The 25,444-nt window shown below is 34.7% G+C and overlaps 2 protein-coding genes across 2 annotated transcripts; both read left to right on the top strand.

Annotated features, from left to right (window-relative positions):
* Nucleotides 1-1,673: 1,673 nt before the first annotated feature.
* LOC132629023 (pectin acetylesterase 8-like) lies at nt 1,674-7,416 on the top strand. Its single transcript, XM_060344768.1, has 13 exons — nt 1,674-1,708; nt 3,183-3,307; nt 3,406-3,488; nt 4,430-4,559; nt 4,640-4,719; nt 4,826-4,912; nt 5,166-5,289; nt 5,382-5,442; nt 6,241-6,295; nt 6,391-6,468; nt 6,591-6,693; nt 7,033-7,175; nt 7,258-7,416. Exons 1-13 carry the CDS (start codon nt 1,674-1,676, stop codon nt 7,414-7,416), a joined length of 1,263 nt encoding a protein of 420 aa, XP_060200751.1.
* A 9,184-nt stretch (nt 7,417-16,600) lies between these two features.
* LOC132629022 (pectin acetylesterase 8-like) lies at nt 16,601-21,395 on the top strand. Its single transcript, XM_060344767.1, has 13 exons — nt 16,601-16,605; nt 17,178-17,305; nt 17,404-17,486; nt 18,422-18,551; nt 18,631-18,710; nt 18,816-18,902; nt 19,156-19,280; nt 19,373-19,433; nt 20,234-20,290; nt 20,391-20,468; nt 20,591-20,693; nt 21,032-21,174; nt 21,252-21,395. The coding sequence occupies exons 1-13, from the start codon at nt 16,601-16,603 to the stop codon at nt 21,393-21,395; spliced, it is 1,224 nt and encodes a 407-aa protein (XP_060200750.1).
* The last annotated feature ends 4,049 nt before the right edge of the window (nt 21,396-25,444 follow it).

The following is a 25,444-nucleotide window of genomic DNA, read 5'->3' as shown; positions in this document are numbered from 1 at the left end:
AACCTCACTGGAAATTTCCTCCAAGATACGGTCCTAAGATACGGTCCGTCCTTCGTGTTACGGGCCGTACCTTGTGTTACGGACCGTAACAATGGACCGTAACACAGGGAAAATTTCCAGAAACTTTCTGGAAATTTTCACCAAGGTACGACGCCAAGTTACGGTCCGTCCCTTGTGTTACGGGACCGTAACACGGGCGTACCTTGGTCCGCAATTATGTTTCGGGTCACCTGACTTCGGGAGGCCATAACCCTATCGTAAGTTGCGAATTTGGGAAAACTCAAAGAATGAAAGTGGTAGATAATTGAAATACCTTTCCAACCATAGGTTGTGGGTTCACAGGCGACGTCGGGATAGGGAGATATGGACGTTTTAAGACAGATAGGTCCCAACCCGTTTTCAAGTTGGGTCAACCCATTTCCCCCTTAGTATATAAGGGAAATGTTAACCCTAGCAGGCCCCAATTCCCACATTTTCAGATTTTAGAGAGAGGAAGTGAGAGAGAGGAGAAATTAGAGAGAGAAAGTAGAGAATCAACCAAGTTTAAGGCCCCAAATCCCGAAGCTTGTGAAGGAAAAAGTGTAGTACAAGTTGTTGCCATCATTATAAGCTAAAGATCGGACTTGGGGGTGTTGATTTCGTGGACTACACAAAAAGGTAATATTTCTACTCCCTAATCACTTATAGTTGTGAATTGATGAAATCTAGGGAGAATAATATTTGGGTTTGTTGAAGGGAATTATATGAATTATGCTAGAGTTGTTGGATTGTTGACTTGGGATTGTTGTATTCATATGGGTGATGAATGATGTTAATTACATCAAAATGAGATTGTAGAGTTAACTAGAAGTAAAAGAATGGGGATTTGGTGAAGAAAACACCATTAAGGAGGATTATAGAGCTTCATGCCCCCTAAGTGTTTGATAAAATGCTTAGATGAACAAAACATGAATATTGTTGCTAATATAGAATCCCTATGACTTGTATTGCTATAGATTGAAGTTGAAGGGATTGAAGGACATTGTGATACGCCCAAAAGCGGAAAGTTAAGGTATGTAGAACTTCCATCTATATGTGGGAATCTCTACGTTCTTCCCCATGATCTGTTTCGTAAAATCTATGAAGTTCAAATCCTAGGGCATTAAATCCAACATATTGGTAGCCCGTAATCATGTATGTATGTATGCGAGTTTCGTATCTATGTTCGTTGTTGTATTCCTAATCTTCCATCATTGATATTAGGAATCCTAGCTTAATCCATGAATCATGAATTCTTCCTCATGTGTTCTCATTATGTCCATATGAAACTGCATGAGTTTATTTTGCAAGTTATAAGCCTGTTTTCAAGTCAATTATATATATAATTTCGAAATATTCTTATTACTCATGAATCAAGAACATGTTTGCAAGACTAAGACAAGTTATTTCATGAAACCATGTTTACAAGATTTTTGCATGAAACCATGTTTACAAGTCATTTCGTGAAATCATGATTTCAAGACAAGTACAAGTAAATTCACGAAATTCATGGGCTTTTTAGCCAACTACATTATGTTCATGTTTTTGGGAGTTGCACAAATTACCGAGAAGGCTCAGATAGCCTGAAACTACGGAGCCACCGTAGGACAAGGATCGCTCCGCCCGGATAAGACGCTACCTTAATTTTACACTGAATGGATCCATCAGGTAACTTACTACCTCAGGCAAGGTATGAGGGCTCTGCTGGTCCGGCGAGGTACCAGACTCCACGCATCCACGTGGTAAATTACTACCTTATACCCTGGCAAGGTATAGGGGCTCTGCTGGTCCGGCGAGGTATCAGACTCCACGTATCCACGTGGTGATATGTTATGATATGATACGTCGGTTTATGAAATGCTCTCCCTACTTATCATGTTTTACTCATGTTATGTATACGTATATGTACTCATGCTCATGCTCATGTTCATGTCCAAGTTTTCAGTTTCAGTTCTTATCATGTTATTCCATGTCCCATGTTGTTTCTTCCGGCTGCTTTACATACCAGTACATTCAATGTGCTGACGTCCCCTTTTATTACCCGGGGGCCTGTATTTCACGATGCAGGTACAGAGTTACAGGACGACGCTTCTAATCATTAAGATTTACTCGTACAGCTTATCGGTGAGCCCCATCTCATTCGGGGTTTAAACATTGTACTTCTCTGTTTAGTTTTGCATGTAAAGGTATGCTGGGGGCCTTGTCCCAGTAATTATGTTATCCAGTCAGACTCATGATAGATGTTTCATAGACTAGACAAGTCAGTTATGCCACGTCAGACATTTGGAGTCGTATAGCCATTTTGGCTCACTCATGTTTAAACAAGTACACTATTAAGTATTATGATTTATTACGTTTTATAAAGGCTCATCATGCATTCACATTATATTCCGCTTATGTTATGTATCATGATGGTTCAGCAAGTCATGTGGTTCGCTCGGTCACATGCAGTCAGGCACCGAGTGCCGTGTTACGTCCAGGCCATGGTCCGGGGCGTGACAATATTATTTTAAGAAATACTAAAAATTAAATACCCATGGGGCTTACGCCCCGTGCCTCGAGACTTACGCCTCGTCGAGGCGTATGTAAAACGCCCCGCCTTACACCCCCGCCTTTTAAAACACTGTATACACAAGATTTTTCCCGTGAGAGATATTTAATTTATATTAATGCTTTGGTTGAAATAGTACTTTTTCTGCGCTATTTATTTATATGTGTAACCTATTTGATAGAACGCGGACTTTAAAAAAAATGAAGGCTTTTGAAATTTGTCATTATCAATGCATTATATTTGTGTGACTATAAAACTTTATCATTAATAGAGTGAGAGATTAAGTTGAATTATTTCCACATTTTATTTAGAATTTTGTCATTTCTTTTAGGAACAGACTAAGAAGAAAATACAATCACTTAAATCGGAATAAGTGGAAGCGTATTTGAGAGAAGGAGATGCTTAACCCAAAAAAAAAAAAAAAGGTGTTGACTCGAGGGAGTCAGCCCTTTACCACATGCCAACAGTAATTTTGGGTTGATCAAAGAGCAAACAATAGTTGCATTAATTCTACATCTCCAAATAGAAATATAATCAGCACACGTAATTTGATGTGGTTCTTTTGGTCTATAGTAGATAGTAATTATTTGTTTTTTTTTTCCTTTGGCTGAAGTGTTTCATCAAGATGCCATCAGTGGTTATTCCTAGTGATTTGTTCATTGATACAAGTAAAAGCTGAGGTTTTGCAACCAACAGTTGAGAAAACGCTTGTTAAAGATGCCGTCTCAAAAGGAGCTGGTCAAATCCTTAATTAACTCTTGATAGATCAAAGTGATTCGAGAAATTTTATTTGAGTAATTTTACTAACTTTTTTTGTGGTGACAAACCATTTACAGTTTGTTTAGACGGAAGTCCAGCAGCATATCATTATGACAAAGGGTTTGGAGATGGAGTCAATAATTGGGTAGTTTTTCTTGAGGTGAGCCATAGTTATCCACAACTTTATTTTCGTGCATCTCCGATAAAAAATCTTCGAGGCTTGAATATGAGCTAATTATCTCTTGGAGTTTTTTCCCGGAATAAAACATTATTCCGTCTATCACAAAATCGCCCCTTAAGAAATTACAATGCAACAATTATGTACGTTGTATATTTTTGGGTATCTTACTTACATGTTGCATACCAGCTGAAAGGTATATATATATATATATATATATATATATATATATATATAGCGTCAACTGAGTGTTCGGTAAATCTTCTTTTTAAACATATATAAAGTGTAGTATTTTCTAAAACGGACATTTCATGTAACTTATTTTATTGTCTTGCGTAAATGTCTCTTATCTTTTGCTACTTTCATGTGATGTTATTTTCTCATCAATTATCATAAATAGGGGTACCAAATGGGCATGTTAGGTTAAAGTTGAAAAGATAAGAATGACTTGAGTCAACAAACATGTTTACTTGGATCAAGATGTACGAGTCAATTTAAGCTAGATATTGGGTTTTAACAAACCGACTTTTTATTTATTTGTTTGTTGATTTAATTATTTTCATCAAACATGATTAACAAATTTTTTCTTTACGATGGCTATATCCAACATGCAAACAAAAGAAAAAAGAAACTTATTTTCTATGTTTTGATGAAAAAACAATTATAGGTCAACTTCATTACATACCTAAGTCAAAATTTTTAAACGTGTTAATTTGGATTGTGCCGAATAAAACTGTCGTGAGTATATGTCCGCCCAATCTATTTAAAATTGGGCTGGTTATATTTTATGGACTAAATTTAACATCCATATTTGCAACAACAACATCAATTCGTTTCCAAATTTCAAACCATTGCTTAGTTTATATCATGTTTAGTGAAATATAGACTAGTGCTAATTAATAGCTTTGCACGTGATTAATTAGGGGGGAGGATGGTGTGGAAGTGTGGAAGATTGTAGACTCCGTTTTGGCAACTTCTTGGGCTCCTCTAACCATATGAATAACACCCGTGTTTTTAGCGGCTTGCTAGATTACAACAAGACAAATAATCCAGGTACATATGAACATATTTTTTATATATACTTCTTATTAATTGGATAATAACGATCTTGACTAATGGTTATTTTTTTCCAGACTTCTACAATTGGAACAGAATTATGATCAAATATTGCGATGGATCTTCATTCACAGGAGACGTTGAATCAGTCGATAAAGTACGTCACCACATTTTGTGTTATCAAATGTAGACTTTAATTATGTCCTATCTATTTATAAGTTATAGAAGTGGAATTATGGTAATATGTCAAAATTATTTTTCAGGCTACCAATCAACATTATAGAGGTGCAAGGATTTTTCAAACAATTATGGAGGAGCTACTAGCAAAAGGAATGAAGAATGCAAAAAATGTATGGTCAATTAGTGGAAATTAAACTGTCATTTTAATAAACAAAACTACAATAAATTAAGAAAGGAGTTTAAGCGTTGTGAATTGATAGTTTGTAATATTATTGTACCATCAGATTAAGTTACCTGTAACAGCATGTAGTGTTTTAAAACAAGAATGATAACTTGAAAAATAAAATAAATAATATAGATTAAATTGTGATGATAGTGCAAAGAATATTACTGACGGTTATCAATGAATTTTATTGATGGCAGGCCATTCTTTCAGGCAATTCAGCTGGTGGATTGGCTGCTATGATCCATTGTGATCGTTTTCGATCTCTATTACCTAGCACGCCTAGAGTTAAATGCCTCTCAGATGGTGGCATTTTTTACTTGAGTAAGATTCAAATAACTCAGAAACTAAAAAGCATTGAACCATAACTGTATTTTGTCAATAACAACATAATAATTACAGTTTCTTTCTTTTAGCAATGATGGCAAGAGAGGGAAAGTATTGGAATCAACCTTTGCTGCAGTGGTTAACTTACATGTACTCTTCCTCAATCTCTCATTAGAACAGACAAATAACGTACTCCGTATGTCTCAATTTATGAGACATACTTTCTTTTTTAGTCTGTCACAAAAAGAATGTCATCTTTCGAATTTATAAATAATTTGACAAAAAAAATCTCTTTGGACCCTTAATAAGATGACTTAGAGCCACACAAGTATCTAAGTCTCGTTTTGGACCAAAATTTTTTAAAATCTTATTTTCTTTTTTAAACTCTATGCCTAGTCAATTGATGCCACATAAATTGGGATGGAGGGGAGTATTATTTTTGTCCTTTTTATTTTACTTTTTATAACTGTGGTGTTTGGACGTACTTGGGCACACATCTTAATTCCATTTCACCAAGTATCTGCTACCTCCTATCAGCAAAAACATCGAATAACTCTATCCATGAAAACATAGGTAGATGGGAAATATATATAGTTCTGGTCACTTTCCACATGCATTCATACATATTGAAAAATTTATATACTTGTGAATACATATATATTCTATTTCATGATTTGTCATAACTATATTTCAGGTTAATTTCGTTGACGGTCACCCAACTTTTACTTTATTTCACTAAAACCATTAAACTTATTTTATAAACGAATAAAGTGCTCATTTTAGTATCACAAAAGTCACTAAACTTTTATTCGCAACAAAAGCAGTCACTCAGCTTTGTGTAAATATCACAAACGATAATTAGGATGAAATAAAAAAAAAGTTGTTGTAATACATTTGATTATTCTCATCTTGCAATATGCTTACATGAACTCTTTTATTGGGTTATAGAATTCAGCAAAAATGTTGCCTATCATGTACTTCAAGAAAATTGGATCCAACATTGGTAAGAGAAATTTCATCACCAGTCTCAGTTCATATATAACTGACTTATTTTCTTTTGTATCTAAAACTAATAACTCCACAAATTATAACTTGCAGTGTTTTTTCCCACAAAATTTACAACAATATATCAAGACACCACTTTTCATAATCAATTCTGCTTATGATTCATACCAGGTTTGTTTATTAGTCACCAAATACACAACAGTAAAAGCATATTCTTTTAATTTCCTTTTCCACTTCAGCTATAGTACTTTGTTATTTTTATTGATCAAATTCTTTTTGGTGTATATTTACAGATACAATTTACCGTTATACCCTCCGCACAGAGAGCTGACTTTAAGGAAAATTGTATGCCAGATTTCAATAATTGCTCTTCCGATCAGCAAAAGATGTTACGAGGTTAGTGCCACAATACTGTCTGAATCATAATAGTATTTCATGGAAAATCCTTTGCGAGGTTGGATATTTTTCACATTGAAAATGCGATAAAGCGCGACCTATAATTCATGATATGTAAATCAAAATCAAAATAATAAAAAAAATTGTCTTTCTTGAACAATAACAATTCTTTTCACTTCAATTAAAGGCTAACGGAACCATTATAATATATAGTTGGTGTGGTATCAAGATATAACTTATTGTACTAGATCAGATGGTATGATTTATCGATCATGACTCACATTCTGCTAGAGTTTTTTTGTTGTTTTAAAATTAATTCATTTGGCTTTGAGTTTTCAGATTTTGGGGCAGAATTTGTAAGTGCATTACCAAACTCATACAGCCCTTCACAAAGAGGAATGTTCGTCAACTCTTGCTTCATACATCTACAAATTTCCTACAGTACCAGCTGGACTAGTCCTTTACTCATGGTGAACAATAAGGTAATCAATAGCTCCCAATTTTTGTCAAACTTTAAATTTGTTTAAACGACCGATGTGAAATTTACATTTTTTTAACGGACAGTTGCAAAGGCATTTGGTGACTGGTTCTTTGAACGAGATCTCTGCCGAGATATGGTCAAACTACAAGATTTGCCACAAATATGTCGTCCACCCCCTCAACCGGCTCAAGGTCAATGCGAAGATCCCCCAAAACGACTCTGATCAGGACACCACTGCTTAGTTGGTTTTAATTTGGCTCAACCTTAGATGCAAGACCAAAGAGTCTTCTTTTTTATTTAGCAATGAGCCAAAGGTGCTATGTTGCTCCCAACGCACACGCAAGTATACGTGGTCGCCGAGTAATCTATTGACTTTTATAGTCCGATATCATACCCACAAAGACTTATGATCAACAGTTAAACTAGGATGCAGTAATACTGCTAATTATGCAAGTATGGGTGCAGAATGTTTGATTGTTTTGTAAACAAATGCAAAAACTAAAGAACTAAATAAGTATGCTAACAATTTGTCACAAACGTTTATTTAAGTGGGTTTATCACAGAGATATGAGTATTCCAGGGTTGTGGTTGGTTCACCAATCGTATTGAGTCATGCAAGTACCTCACCCTAGCAGTTTTATTCATGATTGCTAATTAACCGGATTATTTATCTCGTAGTATCCTCCCGAACCCCTACTCGCTGATTCAAAGCAGTTCGCCGCCTATATACATAAGAAAATTGACCTGTTAAAAATACAATTCATTTACAGTATTTAATTGAATGCGGCGACTGAGTATATTCCTATCCTAGCCACAAATCCTAACCCAACTATATGGATAATCAGATCACACCCTCTTTACTTCTTCTCTAATCTGATAACATCTTTCCCAAGTATATATATATTAAATAGTAAATTGAACTAGATTGTTGTGCAGGCAATCAAACAATTAAGAACATAAGTAGAGAAAGAATTGTATATGAATAAACTACTAAGATGAAAATACGTGTTCGAACGTCAATACTCATGGTTACACCACAACCCCAAAATTATAGAGTTTAAGCACTAATAATCGGATTACAACAATTGGTTTTCATGTTCGATCTAAGAAAAGATGAAATAATGAAGGTAAAAGAGATAACCCTGCGATGAAAATCCTTACCCCTTGCTCTCTGTGAAATAAAACATCTAAACCTTATATTCAAAATGACCTAAGGATCTTATTATGGTGTTGGGAAATAATCCTCCAAAGCTTATTCAAAACGGGTCAAGACTTAGAAAATATTTTGTGTCGACATACCGAGCTCGCTGGGCGAAAAGTATAGCAAGACAGTGTCTCGCCTTGACCTTCACTCAGCAAGACAAAGCAATTTTCCCATTCTTAGTGAATTTCGCGACTTTTCCTTTGTCACGTGTTGAGCTCGCTGGGCGAAAAGTATAGAGAGATGGGGTCTCGCTTTCACCTTCGCTCAGAGAAGGGACCCCATCATTTTATACATAGCATTTTTTCTTGATCTTGTCATGACCTAATTCGTTAATCGTGAGGGCATCTACACTGTTCCCCTAGTTAGGCAAACCATTCCTAACTTGTTTTAATCATTTATAAAAATTATGCGAAAATAAATAATGATTTAGTTAACAAATTCAAATTTTATTGATAACAAGTGCGGAAGTAACAACAACCCAAAATCTGGTCTGGACTAGTACAAGAGCTACTACCAAGAAGATACAAAGTCTGATAAGAAATAGAAATCTCAAAATATCAATACTTTCTCCAGAATGCAAAGTAGACAATTAAATACAGGAAGAGTCTCCACACTACAAAAAAAAAAAAAGGTAATTTGCGGAGGTTGAAAATTGCAATTCGTGGGGGTTTTGGCCTCCATTAATTGCTTAAGGAGACTAAAACCTCCGCGTATTGCAACTTTCAACCACCGAAAATTACTTTTTTTGTAGTGTCGGGTTGAGGATCTAGCCAAAGCACACCCTGGAATCTCGATCAAGTAGACTCGGATCACTCTCGACGACAGGAACTGAAACTAGTAACAGGCTCTGCACTCAAAAGAAGAGTACATCAAGAGTAGCATCAGTACAAACAACACGTACTGAGTAAGCAGCATAGGAAGACTAAGATTAGCTCACGCATATAAGCAAAAAATCTATCAAGAAAAGCAGATAGGCACATAATACTCAAATCAAGGTCACAACATATCACATAACCGAATCACAACCTAAGGTGAAGCTTCTTGTCACGACCCAACCGGAGGATCATAACGGGCACCCGCAGCTAACATACCGAGCAACTCTTATCATACTTGTGTAATCCTCTCTAGGTGAGCCACATAGCTAACTCATAATTACCATGCATCAATAACACAAATTCCATCGGACTAAGGCACCATTGTATATAAACATCATCAACTATGCCCATATATACACAAGCTGACAAGGCTATCAAAATGATATACAAAATGTGAACCGACGACACTGAGGGATATCCAGCTATACACATTTTTCTACGAGCCTCTACAAAGAGTACATAAAATCATAAAGAAGGGACAGGACCCCGCCATGCCCATATATGTACACAAAAGAATAATACCAACTATTGTTGCTCCGGACCAAATGGAGCTCCTCTATCAATCACTGGTGAAGCAGCCTAAAGGTCTGGTCTGTCTCCCTGTCTACCTGCAGGCATGAACACAACGTTCACAAACAAAAAGACGTCAGTACGAACAATGTACCGAGTATGTAAGGCATGAATAGTAACATGATAAAAGCATGAAGAATAACATAAGAAAGATGAATCATTTATACCTTATAACACCTCTTAGGACGTTCATTGTGCTTACTTAACCTTTCTCCAAAGAAAACATTTCATACATATACATATAGTGGTACCATACTCGACCATGTAGGTTCGGTGTCATCCATACCCAGCCATAACAAGGCTTGATGTTGTCCATACCCAACTGAAGTGGTGTGCGCATAATAGAAATCATACTTGGCCATATAAGCTCAGTGTCACAAAACAATTACATACATATATGACATACGTAAGTATCCGAGAGAAACATTACAACGCTATCAGGGTGACATAAAGTCGGTAAACCCCCGATTTCTATTATGGAATCACCACCATCATCATTATCATCATCACTGTGAAGAGCTTTTACCAATGACATCTCAAGAATCTTGAAAGTCATGAACTTCTAGCATTTTTAGGAATAGGACATTGCGGATATCTTAGATGTCATCTCTAGAATTGAAATCATCATCATGACAAGGAACATTGTCAACCTAGAATTGAAATCATCATCGTGACAAGGAACATTGTCAACAATATCACGAGAACCTTGAGAATTATGAGTTTCGAGCATATATAGGAATATGAATATTATGGATATCATGTATAGATTCACAATAAGGAAATCATGCCTTTAGAAAGAAGGGTTATCCTTACATACCTTTACGTCTTCTTAACTATTTAAAGTTCTCCCCCAAAGTCCGCGAAATCTACATTCAAGAGGATTCACACTAAGGGTAAGTCGTGAAAACATTCTTAAGTTCAAACTAGTGCAATTAACAAGCTAACGAAATTTGGGCACCATTCCCCTATTTTGTCAACTTTCACCATATCACAAAACAACTCTCAAATAACAATAACAACATCCACAATAGCATAATCAATAAGTTACATTCAATTTAATCTCAAATTTATCCAAAAATCCCTTTTCAAGTTCATCTCATAATCATTTTCTTCACTTCAACACTTTATAACTTCTCCACTTTAATTCTTCTCCTTTCCAAGGATTACTAAATCTTTACATCAACCCCATCATGCAAATAAAAGGAATAACATACCTTATAATAGAGGAACATCACCTCTCTCAACTCCTTTCAAGACCAAGTTCATCACAACTTTCAAGAGAAGCAAGAACCATCACCTTCCATGGATTAGCTTTTGGGGTTTTGATGTTGATCTTTTCTCTTGATGATATAGAAAGGTTTTGGAGTGTTATGGAAGGTTAAATAACTCTCAAAAACCCTCTAGAAGTGTGGGTAAATAAATGTGAGAAGTTGAAATAAAAATGGGATCTTTTGAGGTTTAAAAAGATGTCCAATTCGCCCCACCGCTCCGTGTTGCGGTGAGTATGCGGCTCAACATACTGCGTATGCGGCCGCATAATCCCTCCACAACATGGGGGTGGTGTTGGGCAGAAAGCTCACAAAAAATGGGGAGTTGGCGACCAATATGCGGCCCAGCATATTGAGTATGCGGCCGCATATTGCTCCTTTTTCCCCGGTTTCGCAAAATCGCGCTATTTTCGATTCGTTTGACCTCCAACCCTTATGGAAACTTCTTGACACTTGTGTAAAACTTCATTAACCATCTAAGGGGCCCTATAGCTTTCCCCTTAAGGTAACCCTATGAAATGAATAACTCAAACGATACGAAATCTACCCAAAACATAACTCAAGTTCCAATTTCTTCAACAATGTTACTTCCGCCAATTCATATGACTCCAAAACCTTAAAGTACACACTTAAAGTTATCAAATACCCTTCTTAACCTTATAAGGACTTCATTTCCACTTTAGTCTTGCATTATTTCACTAATAAGGTAAACGACACGAAATTTCCAAGATGTAACAACCACAAGTCTGACAAGTCTCAATAATCTCAAGTCGATAATCAACAATTCTAAGTCTTGTAACTAGGCAGAGTCACTAATCCACAATTCCGATCCAGTCCATAATCTGATCCATGCCATAATAAAGGTACAACAAAACATACCAAATCAGAAATAAGAAGCCCTGTGATGATGCAGAATAAAATATAATGATGTGTAATGCAATGCAATAAAATGTACACACATGCTAAATGGTAATGTTTTTCCCAAATAGTCATGACCTGAAAGGGACCCATGTTGTCCATGTACCCCTCGTTCAGGAACGAACCTCGGACCACGAGCTCACTACTAGGCCATATCATCACCCCCTGTCAAATGTGCATTAATAGATGTATATGTTACATTTCAAATCTCATCAATAATGCCTCGTAATCGAATCACAATGAATAACTCAAGAACACATATCAAAGCCAGAAACAATGAAGTACAATCATAGTAACACAAGTCATAACAAGACTCACAGATAATCTGCTCAGTGATAGTCTAACTATGTAACTATCTCAATCAGTCGATGATGGGTATTAATGGAGATTACACATAAATAGAGCAAACATTTAATGGAGGGATATTATTACTTATAGCCTGTTTGGTCAAGCTTCTAAAATCAGCTTATTTTGGAAAGTGCTTATAGAACTTTCGGCGAAAAGTAGTTTTGCTTTTGGCCAATTAATTTAAAAGACACTTTTGAGCAGCAATTTGTGTTTGGCTAAGCTTTTAAAAAGTGTTTCTAAGTGTATTTGTCTCAAAAGTGTTTTATTAAAAAAGTGCTTTTGGGCAAAAGTTTTTTTCTTTTAGCTTCTGAAAAACTACTTCTACTACTCCCCAGAAGCATCTATTTTCTCCCAAAAGCTTGGCCAAACACCCTACCTTTTTAAAATAAGCACTTATTGAAAAAAAAATAAGTACTTCTGGAGAAAGTGATGGATAATTTGAGACAAAGGGAGTAGTAAAATAAAATATTAATAAGTAATGCGATGGATTAGGAAGAAAATCATCGTTTTTGTGAAGCCCTCTGCGATTCAGCAAAGAGGCATTGTTATTTGTTCCCTTTTGCAAAGGTCTTGATGTTTTCCATCCTGCACAATTTGAAACTAGAAAGAGTTTTTTTTTTTTAATAAAATGAACATTTAACTTCACCTCTAAAATTAGGAGAAGTGTTTTTTGAGAACTCTCTAATTATGAAAATTATAAGAAAATAGTCAATGATGCGATTATTTTGATTTGCTTTTCTGTTTGATTTTTCATAGCTATATTTTTGTCATTAGAATTTTATTTTTCCTTCTGAACGTCTTACATTACATATTTTTTGTCTTTTGTTATTATAGGATTTTTATTTCCTGTAGATCAACTAAACATCAAAAAAGACTTACCATCGCGCGAAGCGCGAGTTCCTTGACTAGTTACGTATAAGTTGAGGGGGCGAATTATGCATTATAGTGAACATTCTAGGAAATTTTTCCTTCTTGTATGTTAATGTATAGAGAAGAATTCCATTATAATAAACCACCCCTTTTGAAAAAAAGATTTTTTTTTTTTGTTTTGCTTTTTGATTAAAGAAATTATAAATCCTTTGTCCTATTGGATTTTGGATGAAGAGATGGATTTCATTTTGAATTAGTTTGTGAAAATTAGATACAAAATATTATTGACAGAAGTTGTGTACGTGCTTAGATTGCTTCTAGGGAAAATACATACTATATTTTTAACATCTTGTCATTTTCACTTTTTCTTCTTTCTCTTTTGTTTTAGAAAAAGGAATTAAAATTTCTCACTCCATTTGGATGAAGGGAGCGGTGATGAACAGTGTTTTAAAGGCAGTTCAGTGGCTTGCTTCGGGGCTCGATCCAAGGCACGGCACTGGCAAAACGCTTCGGGACTTACGTGTGGGGCTTAGTTCTGTGAGGCTTATGCCTTAAGTGCCCGACTGTACACTCGGAACACGCTTAACGCCCAACGCTCAGGGCTCGCCCAAAAATTCTTACATAAATTATGTGTCAAATCCCTCAGTTAATATTATTGTCCCTCATAATTCTTTATTAAATGAATGAAGTTTAATTGTTTTCTTCATCTATAGAAATAAGACGATTAAAAGTAACTCAAATAACAAACCGTAGTATTGTATATTTACTATATGAGAACACTGTGAGGGTAAACATCACTTAACATTTCTTTTAAGAATACATAGCCAAATTTTACATCTTCCCTTGCCATTAATCTTCACGTTTTTGTCCAATGTCTCAAACCTATCATTGTTTATTATTTTGCTATTTGAAAGTAAATTTATTTTTATTCATGAAGGAGTGATTTTTTAATTATAATTTGATAAAGTTTGTTGATTTTTTTTAGGGAGGTAAATTGCATAGTATATATGATCGTAGTATGCTTTGAGAAATTGTGATTCTTTTATTGCTTGAAAATGAAGAGGTTAGAGTTGGTTTGCATCTCATAATAACTTTTAAATCATTACATTATTTATACTTGTAAAATCATGTTAGAAGTTTTGTTTTCTATGAGTTTCTTTAATCATGTTTTAAATTTGTAAAACTATTAATATATTTTTTTTATAATATTTTTGTTATTATATTATTTTACTATATTATAATTTAAAATTAAAAGATCGATGGGGCTTACGGGTGTCTCGAGGCTTACGCCTCGCCCCATACTAAATAAAACGCCCTGCCCTCACGCTCGCCTTTTAAAACACTGGTGTTGAATGTCATTTTAACTAATTAAAATGCCAGAACGCTTTGCCTTACCGAAAGTCCGACTAAAATAGCTAAGCATCCAAAAGAATCAATACTTAGATTTAACTGAGACCTTAAAGCTTTAAAACCCCCGAAAATATGTCTCTAAAACAAAGCATAATTCCATCAAACTCAAATAATCACAGTTATTCCGTAAAAAATTAGATCCATACCCAGCTTTTGAACCACTTTGAAACCTTACAACAACAACAACAACAACTAGTAAAATCCCATCAGGTGGGTCTAAGGAGGGTAGAGTGTACGCAGACTTTACTTCTACCTTGTGACATGTAGAGAGGCTGTATTCGATGGACCCCCAGCTCCACTCAAGTAGAGAAGAAAAGAGAGATGAAAAGCATCAGTAATAATAGGCAATAATAACAACCAAATAATAAGATGACAGAGTGAAATAAACAATCAGATAGTAGTAGGGATCTAATAATAAGCAGACAAAACAAAGATAGTACCACTCCTAGTATCGGAAAGTAAATCGTGTGCAACCTAATAATCTTCTACCCTCATGCTCGATCTCCACACCCTCTTATCAAGGGTCATGCCCTCGGCAAGCTGACGTTGCGCCATATCCTGCCTAATCACCTCTCCACAAGACTTCTTAGGCCTACCTTCCCCTCTTCTCAGCCCAACCATGGCCAACTAGCTCTCGCACCTCAAGCATCTGCAGATCTTCTCCGCACGTGTCCGAGCTATCTCAACCTCCCTTCCCACATTTTGTCCCGCATGGGGAAACTCCTACCTTGCCCCGAATCATTTCATTTCTAATCTTATATCTCCTGATATGCCCACACATCCACCTCAACATCCTCATTTCTGCTACCTTCATCTTCTGAACTTGAGCTTTCTTAACAGGCCAACACTCCGCCCCATACAACATAATCGGTCTAACCACCACTCTATAAAACTTGCCCTTCAGCCTTGCTAGTACCTTCTTATCATACAAAACGCCGGAAGTGAGCATCTATTTCAACCGCCCCACTCCAATACGATGTGTCACTTTTAAACCTAGTGAGCCCTAAAATCTACATACAACTTGATGATGTTTTTTTTTTCTTTTTGAAATTTAAGTCATATATGATGATAGTGAACCTTACAAGATCAGAGTCGGGTCCGTCTCATTATAATGGTTAATTGATTTAATGAAATCAAAACGTATTAACTATTTTAATTAAATAAGATTAGTGTGCAAAACATGCGTCATATATTTATTTGTTTGATATAAACCGTGAGGATGGAGTATGTTTTTACCATTCAATATGGCTCACATATTACATATTGCCCATATAATTAAGCACCTTTAAGCTTTAGATATGCCTTGCATACTTCTTCTTTTTTTTTTTTAAACCCCAGATGCCTTGCATACTGTGTAATAGACACCTGTAAATTTTTTATCTTCTTTCTTTTCAATCATTTCCCAGGGAGCAATTAGTTTATAATTTTGCATTTTTTTTGGGAGATTGAAAATTACAAATATAGCCAAAATTTTAATATGGATTTCATGAAGTCAGGATTTTCAGCATTTGTATTATTACTTTTAATTTTTCAAAAGAAAAGAGAATATCGTACACATAAATACTAACAAAGAAAAAAAAATGTTTTCCTCGTTGTTGCAAATTCAAGAACTTTAGGCATTGGTGAATAATTTTCAGTGCATTCAGACAATTTTATCATATTCTACTTTTTTTAAGGAATATTTATTGTTATATATATAATGTAAATATTTAATTTGGCTTTCTGTAAAGAGTTTCGCTCCATACATATATTTAGAAAATGGTGTTTTATACGCGTATGAATGATATGAAGAGTGAATATTATAAACGAACGTAATACCGCATTTCTTGGCATTGCCTCTGCATTTTAAATATATTTGCTCAGAGAATACCTGTTCAAACGACAATTACAATACAATTAGGATTGGCATAATAATAAGACTCCATTGCAAGTCTTTTCTTCGCAGACAAAAGAGGTCTCCACAATGAGGTATCTCAGCTTATAAAAAGACAACCTTTATATACACAAGATTTTTCCAGTGACAGATATTTAATTTATATTAATGCTTTGGTTGAAATAGTACTCTTTCTGCGCTATTTATTTATATATGTAACCTATTTGATAGAACGCAGACTTTAAAAAAAATGAAGGCTTTTGAAATTTGTCATTATCAACATGCATTATATTTGTGTGACTATAAAACTTTATCGTTAATAGAGTGAGAGATTAAGTTGAATTATTTCCACATTTTAGAATTGTGTCATTTCTTTTAGGAACAAACTAAGAAGAAAATACAATCACTTAAATCGGAATAAGTGGAAGCGTATGTGAGAGAAGGAGATGCTTAACCCCAAAAAAAAAAAAAAAAAAAAAAAGGTGTTGACTCGAGGGAGTCAGCCCTTTACCACATGCCAACAGTAATTTTGGGTTGATCAAAGAGCAAACAATAGTTGCATTAATTATACATCTCCAAATAGAAATATAATCAGCACACGTAATTTGATGTGGTTCTTTTGGTCTATAGTAGATAGTAATTATTTGCTTTTTTTTTCCTTTGGCAGAAGTGTTTCATCAAGATGGCATCAGTGGTTATTCCTAGTGATTTGTTCATTGATACAAGTAAAAGCTGAGGTTTTGCAACCAACAGTTGAGAAAACGCTTGTTAAAGATGCCGTCTCAAAAGGAGCTGGTCAAATCCTTAATTAACTCTTGATAGATCAAAGTGATTCGAGAAATTTTATTTGAGTAATTTTACTAACTTTTTTTGTGGTGACAAACCATTTACAGTTTGTTTAGACGGAAGTCCAGCAGCATATCATTATGACAAAGGGTTTGGAGATGGAGTCAATAATTGGGTAGTTTTTCTTGAGGTGAGCCATAGTTATCCACAACTTTATTTTCGTGCATCTCCGATAAAAAATCTTCGAGGCTTGAATATGAGCTAATTATCTCTTGGAGCTTTTACCCAGAATAAAACATTTTTCCGTCAATAATCATTCCCAAAATCGTCCCTTAAGAAATTACAATGCAACAATTATGTACGTTGTATATTTTTGGGTATCTAACTAACATGTTGCATACCAACTGAAAGGTATATATATAGCGTCAACTGAGCGTTCGGTAAATCTTCTTTTAAAACATATATAAAGTGTAGTATTTTCTAAAACGGACATTTCATGTAACTTATTTTATTGTCTTGGGTAAATGTCTCATATCTTTTGCTACTTTCATATGATATTATTTTCTCATCAATTGTCATAAATAGGGGTATCAAATTGGTATGTTAGGTTAAAGTTGAAAAGATAAAAATAACTTGAGTCAACAAACATGTTTACTTGGATCAAGATGTACGAGTCAATTTAAGCTCGATATTGGGTTTTAACAAACTGATTTTTTATTTATTTGTTTGTTGATTTAATTATTTTCATCAAACATGATTAACAATTTTTTTTTTCTTTACGATGGCTATATCCAACATGCAAACAAAAGAAAAAAGAAACTTATTTTTCTATGTTTTGATTAAAAAAAATTATAGGTCAACTTCACTACATACCTAATTGAAATCAGTCAAAAATTTTAAACGTGTTAATTTGGATTGTGCCGAATTAAACTGTCATGAGTATATGTCCCGCCCAACCAATTTAAAATTGGGCTGGTTATATTTTATGGACTAAATTTAACATCCATATTTGCAACAACACCATCAATTCGCTTCCAAATTTCAAACCATTGCTTAATTAGTTTATATCATGTTTAGTGAAATATAGACTAGTGCTAATTAATAGCTTTGCACGTGATTAATTAGGGGGGAGGATGGTGTGGAAGTGTGGAAGATTGTGCAATCCGTTTTGGCAACTTCTTGGGCTCCTCTAACCATATGAATAACACCCGTGTTTTTAGCGGCTTGCTAGATTACAACAAGACCAATAATCCAGGTACATATGAACATATTTTTTATATATACTTCTTATTAATTGGATAATAACGATCTTGACTAATGGTTATTTTTTTCAGACTTTTACAATTGGCACAGAATTTTGATCAAATATTGCGATGGATCTTCATTCACAGGAGACGTTGAATCAGTCGATAAAGTACGTCACCACATTTGTGTTATCAAATGTAGACTTTAATTATGTCCTATGTATTTATAAGTTATAGAAGTGGAATTATGGTAATATGTCAAAATTATTTTTCAGGCTACCAACCAACATTATAGAGGTGCAAGGATTTTTCAAACAATTATGGAGGAGCTACTAGCAAAAGGAATGAAGAATGCAAAAAATGTATGGTCAATTAGTTGAAATTAAACTATCATTTTAATAAACAAAACTACAATAAATTAAGAAAGGAGTTTAAGCGTTGTGAATTGATAGTTTGTAATATTATTATACCATCAGATTAAGTTACCTGTAACAGCATGTGGTGTTTTAAAACAAGAATGATAACTTGAAAAATAAATTAAATAATATAGATTAAATTGTGATGATAGTGCAAAGAATATTACTGACGGTTATCAATGGATTTTTGTGATGGCAGGCTATTCTTTCAGGCAATTCAGCTGGTGGATTGGCTGCTATGATCCATTGTGATCGTTTTCGATCTCTATTACCTAGCACGCCTAGAGTTAAATGCCTCTCAGATGGTGGATATTTTTTACTTGAGTAAGATTCAAATAACTCAGAAACTAAAAAGCATTGAACCATAACTGTATTTTGTCAATAACAACATAATAATTACAGTTTCTTTCTTTTAGCAATGATGGCAAGAGAGGGAAAGTATTGGAATCAACCTTTGCTGCAGTGGTTAACTTGCATGTACTCTTCATCAATCTTTCTCTTTAGAACAGACAAATAACGTACTCCCTATGTCTCAATTTATGTGACATACTTTCTTTTTTAGTCTGTCACAAAAAGAATGTCATCTCTCGAATTTATAAATAAATTGACAAAAAATCTCTTTTGATCCTTAATGAGATGACTTAGAGTCACACAAGTATCTAAGACTTGTTTCGGACCAAAATTTTTAAAAATCTTATCTTCTTTTTTAAACTCTATGCCTAGTCAAATGATGCCACATAAATTGTGATGGAAGGAGTATAATTTTTGTCCTTTTTATTGTATTTTTAATAACGGTAGTGTTTGGACGTACTTTGGCACACATCTTAATTCCATTTCACCAAGTATCTACTACCTCCTATCAGCAAAAATATCGAATAACTCTATCTATGAAAACATAGGTAGATGGGAAATATATATCGTTTTGGTCACTTTCCACATGCATTCATACATATTGAAAAATTTATATACTTGTGAATACATATATATTCTATTTCATGATTTGTCATAACTATATTCCAGGTTAATTTCGTTGATGGTCACTCAACTTTTACTTTATTTCACTAAAACCATTAAACTTATTTTATAAACTAATAAAGTGCTCATTTCAATATCACAAAAATCACTAAACTTTTGTTCGCAACAAAAGCAGTTACTCAGCTTTGGGTAAATATCACAGACAATAATTAGGATGAAATTAAAAAAAAAAAGTTGTTGTAATACATTTGATTATTCTCATCTTGCAATATGCTTACATGAACTCTTTTATTGGGTTATAGAATTCAGCAAAAATGTTGCCTTCATCATGTACTTCAAGAAAATTGGATCCAACATTGGTAAGAGCAATTTCATCACCAGTCTCAGTTCATATATAACTGACTTATTTTCTTGTCTTATGTATCTAAAACTAATAATTTCACAAATTATAACTTGCAGTGTTTTTTCCCACAAAATTTACAACAATATATCAAGACACCACTTTTCATAATCAATTCTGCTTATGATTCATACCAGGTTTGTTTATTAGTCACCAAATACACAACAGTAAAAGCATATTCTTTTAATTTCCTTTTCCACTTCAGCTATAGTACTTTGTTATTTTTATTGATCAAATTCTTTTTGGTGTATATTTACAGATACAATTTACCGTTATACCCTCCGCACAGAGAGCTGACTTTAAGGAAAATTGTATGCCAGATTTCAATAATTGCTCTTCCGATCAGCAAAAGATGTTACGAGGTTAGTGCCACAATACTGTCTGAATCATAATAGTATTTCATGGAAAATCCTTTGCGAGGTTGGATATTTTTCACATTGAAAATGCGATAAAGCGCGACCTATGCTTCATGATATGAAAATCAAAATCAGAGTCATAAAAAAATTGTCATTATTAAACAATAACAATTCTTTTCACTTCAATTAAAGGCTAACGCAACCATTATAATATATAGTTGGTGTGGTATCAAGATATAACTTATCGTACTAGATCAGATGGTATGATTTATCGATCATGAATCACATTCTGCTAGAGTTTTTTTGTTGTTTTAAAATTAATTCATTTGGCTTTGAGTTTTCAGATTTTGGGGCAGAATTTGTAAGTGCATTACCAAACTCAAACAACCCTTCACAAAGAGGAATGTTCGTCAACTCTTGCTTCATACATCTACAAATTTCCTACAGTACCAGCTGGACTAGTCCTTTACTCATGGTGAACAATAAGGTAATCAATAGCTCCCAATTTTTGTCAAACTTTAAATTTGTTTAAACTACCGATGCGAAATTTACATTTTTTAACAGACAGTTGCAAAGGCATTTGGTGACTGGTTCTTTGAACGAGATCTCTGCCGAGAGACGGTCAAACTACAAGATTTGCCACAAATATGTCGTCCACCCCCTCAACCGGCTCAAGGTCAACGCGAAGACCCCCCAAAACGACTCTGATCAGGACACCACTGCTTAGTTGGTTTTAATTTGGCTCAACCTTAGATGCAAGACCAAAGAATCTTCTTTTTTATTTAGCAATGAGCCAAAGGTGCTATGTTGCTCCCAACGCACACGCAAGTATACGTGGTCACCAAGTAATATATTGACTTTTATAGTCGGATATCATACCCACAAAGACTTATGATCAACAGTTAAAACTAGGATGCAGTAATACTGCTAATTATGCAAGTATGGGTGCAGAATGTTTGATTGTTTTGTAAACTAATGCAAAAACTAAGGAACTAAATAAGTATGCTAACAATTTGTCACAAACGTTTATTTAAGTGGGTTTATCACAGAGATATGAGTATTCCAAGGTTGTGGTCGGTTCACCAATCGTATTGAGTCATGAAAGTACCTCACCCTAGCAGTTTTATTCACGATTGCTAATTAACCGGATTATTAATCTCGTAGTATTCTCCCAAACCACTACTCGCCGATTCGAAGCAGTTCGCCGCCTATATACATAAGAAAATTGACCTGTTAAAAATGCAATTCATTTACAGTATTTAATTGAATGCGGTGACTAAGTATATTCCTATCCTAGCCACAAATCCTAACCCAACTATAGGGATAATCAGATCACACCATCTTTACTTCTTCTCTAATCTGATAACATCTTTCCCAAGTATATATATATATATATATATTAAATAGTAAATTGAACTAGACTGTTGCGCAGGCAATCAAACAATTAAGAACATAAGTAGAGAAAGAATCGTATATGAATAAACTACTAAGATGAAAATACGTGTTCGAACGTCAATACTCATGGTTACACCACAACCCCAGAATTATAGAGTTTAACCACTCATAATCGGATTACAACAATTGGTTTTCATGTTTGATCTAAGAAAAGATGAAATAATGAAGGTAAACGAGATAACCCTACGATGAAAAGCCTTACCCCTTGCTCTCTGTGAAATAAAACATCTGAACCCTTATATTCAAAATGACCTAAGGATCTTTTTATAGTGTTGGGAAATAATCCTCCAAAGCCCATTCAAAACGGGTCAAGACTTAGAAAATATTTCGTGTCAACATATCGAGCTCGTTGGGTGAAGTGTATAGCAAGACAGTGTCTCGCCTTGACCTTCACTCAGCGAGGCAAAGCAGTTTTCCCATTCTTAGTGAATTTCGCGACTTTTCCTTTGTCACGTGTTGAGCTTGCTGGGCGAAAGGTATAGAGAGATGGGGTCTCGCTTTCACCTTCACTCAGAGAAGGGACACCATCATTTTATACTTAGCAATTTTTCTTGATCTTCATCCTTTAGCCACAGATAGTTCGTTGGGTGAGCCTTATGGGCCCCTGCTCGCTCCAGCCTTCGCTCAGCGAAAGGGGGTATTCTTCTAACACTTAGTCATTTTCTTCAACTTCCATTTTGCAACTATCCATTTCACTAGGCGAAGCTGAGAGCGGGACTGCCTCTCGCTCCTGCCTTCACTCAGCGAGGCAGTCCTTTTTACTTTAGTTAGCCAATATTCAATAACATCTCGTAATGCAAGATTCAATAATAGTTAGGTTATTGAGAACAATTAGTCCTCTAAACAAGGTATAAATATGGGTAAAACACGGCGGTTAGGCGTATAATACACCTATCATCACCACCCTACACTTGAACATTTGTTTGTCCTTGAAAACACACGAAACACACCCAACTCCAATTAAGATTTGCCAAACGTTACCAAATTGGACAGGTCTACTCGGGATAAAGCCGCTGCGATTAGTTAAATATGTAGGAGCAACATCTCAAGTAGTACATCAATTTCAAATATGCCAACAACCTGTTCAGAATATCCTAACCTCTAAAATCGACTCGCTTATATGAATTTAGGCACAAAGGGTCCTGCCGCCATAGGCTTGGCCTTAAAGTACTACTCTATTTAAAAAACATATTAAGCATAGGATCAAACAAGACTTTAATGCTAGTAATGTCGGCTAAGGGACATGTAAGAATTATGTAGGTTGTAAACACCTAATGTCGGCTAGTAATGTCGGCTAATGTTCTTTGTTTTGATTGAAGTAAATTTGTGTATATGGATAATTTTATTTATAAATTAAATGGTGTAGTATTTTAGCTCATGCTATAATGCTGATAATGTTTTGCTATTTTTAAAATGATTCAAAATTGATTCTTGGAGGTATTTGGTTGTCTTAGATAGTTTTTCTTTTTGATGTTAGATAAGCATACCATTAAAATGTTCATCTTGATTTACGGTCCTTTGATTTAGTCGTATACTGATATAAATAATTTTAAATCGGTATCTTCGCTTTGAGCCGTACATTTTGATAGAAATCATATCCTTGTGTGAATATGTTATATATGTGTTTCATTTTTATGATGAAAGGTGTAAGTATTAGCAGTAAGTATCCAATGATAGTTAGTAGCATATTTGATATGGATTTACATTCATAGTTCTATCTTGTTTTAATATTTCCAAGTTATTTGTAAATATGTTCATTATTCAAGTTTTGCACGTGAACGATTTTATTCTGAGTTGAAGGCATACAAGTGATTTTTATTTTTAAGAAAATTTGAGATGTAGTTGACAGCCCATTCCTGCTAAGGTATGATTTATAGTTAATTAGTTTAAGTGGTAATTATGTTAATGGTCCATTTTAAGACGCAATTAAATAAGTTAGAGATGACCTAGATGAGATGTGAATTATTTCAATCCTGTTGTCCCATAAAATAATAAAAGGAAAAAAGCGAAAGGAATATATATGAGGGAGTGAGGCATGGCCGAAAATATAAGTCATTATGTTCAAAGCGAATTAATTGGGCAAACTAGAATTAAGGCAAGCATGACTTTATCCAAGATTGGTTTAAGCCTAACATTAGTCGGTAGAAGCGACCGTGCTAGAACCACGATACTTGGGGAATGCCTAATACCTTCTCCACAGTCAACAGAATTCCTTACCCGTACTTTTGTTTTCGCAGACCAAAAATAAAGAGTCATTTCCTTTTTATTAGGGATTTAATAAGGTGACTTGGAACACCAAAACTCAATTCCAAGTGGCGACTCTGTAATCCCTTCTCAAAATGTCACTTTAATTTAAAAAACCGTTTTAAATAAAAACAAATTAATTTATTTTTTATTAAGAAAAAAAATGGGTGTGACAGATGGCGACTCCGCTGGGGAATAACCAGAATTCGAGCTTTATATATTGACTTGTATTTGACTTTCTTTATTTCTTGGATATATATTCTGTGCTTTTTGGCCTAATGTGCTATTTGCTGCTTATTTACCGCTTTGATATTATTTGACTTCATAAATAAATTGTCTCCTCTTGCGCACCCCTCTGAGTCTCTGAACACATTCACCACTGTTCACTGTGTGTGCGGTTACGCTCCACAAAATTTTCTGTCTAAATGAGTCTGTGGGCGGTTACGCTCCTGGTTCAGGATAATTAGCAGTCACACATGTTAGGCGGGGTTGGACCACCAGTGAAGCCGGAAAAGCTCTGCTACCGGCGATCTGGCCCTTCCCCGGCTCGAGTTGTCCGCTCGGGTAAGCCAGTCTAGACACCTTCTCTTGTAGGATGTTAAACCTAGCAGAACGAGCCACAAGTAATAATTATCCCTAGTAGGCTACGCTTTATTTACATCACGTGCATTTGACTTAGTGGGACTCGGCATAGGGGTCGGGTCCATCTAAGACAGGTATCCATTTCAAAAGACCGCCATGTTCATTTTATGTGCTATATGAAAACACATTTATTTGGAAGGCTTTTTCATGTTGACCGGTTTTTAGGTTGATTAGGAAGAATAAGGGAGAAATAATTATCCTCCAACTTTTTTTTGGATAAAAAAATTAAAAAAAAATATTGTTTTGAAAAAAAAAAAAAGGGAAGAAAGCTAACTTTAAGTCTTTTAGTTTTTTGCTTTTGGCCATCTTTATAAAAATAGCTTTAAATCTTGCAATGGAGAGTAAATAAATGTTATTTTCGTAAGAGTAACCATTTTGTCAATCTTGTCTCCTATTCGGTCACATTAAAGGTTGAT

The sequence above is a fragment of the Lycium barbarum genome, chromosome 2 (genome assembly GCF_019175385.1).
Source record: "Lycium barbarum isolate Lr01 chromosome 2, ASM1917538v2, whole genome shotgun sequence".
NCBI lineage: Eukaryota > Viridiplantae > Streptophyta > Magnoliopsida > Solanales > Solanaceae > Lycium > Lycium barbarum.
The sequence above is the reverse complement of the archived record's forward strand: the minus strand, read 5'-3'. Positions and strand labels throughout refer to the sequence as shown.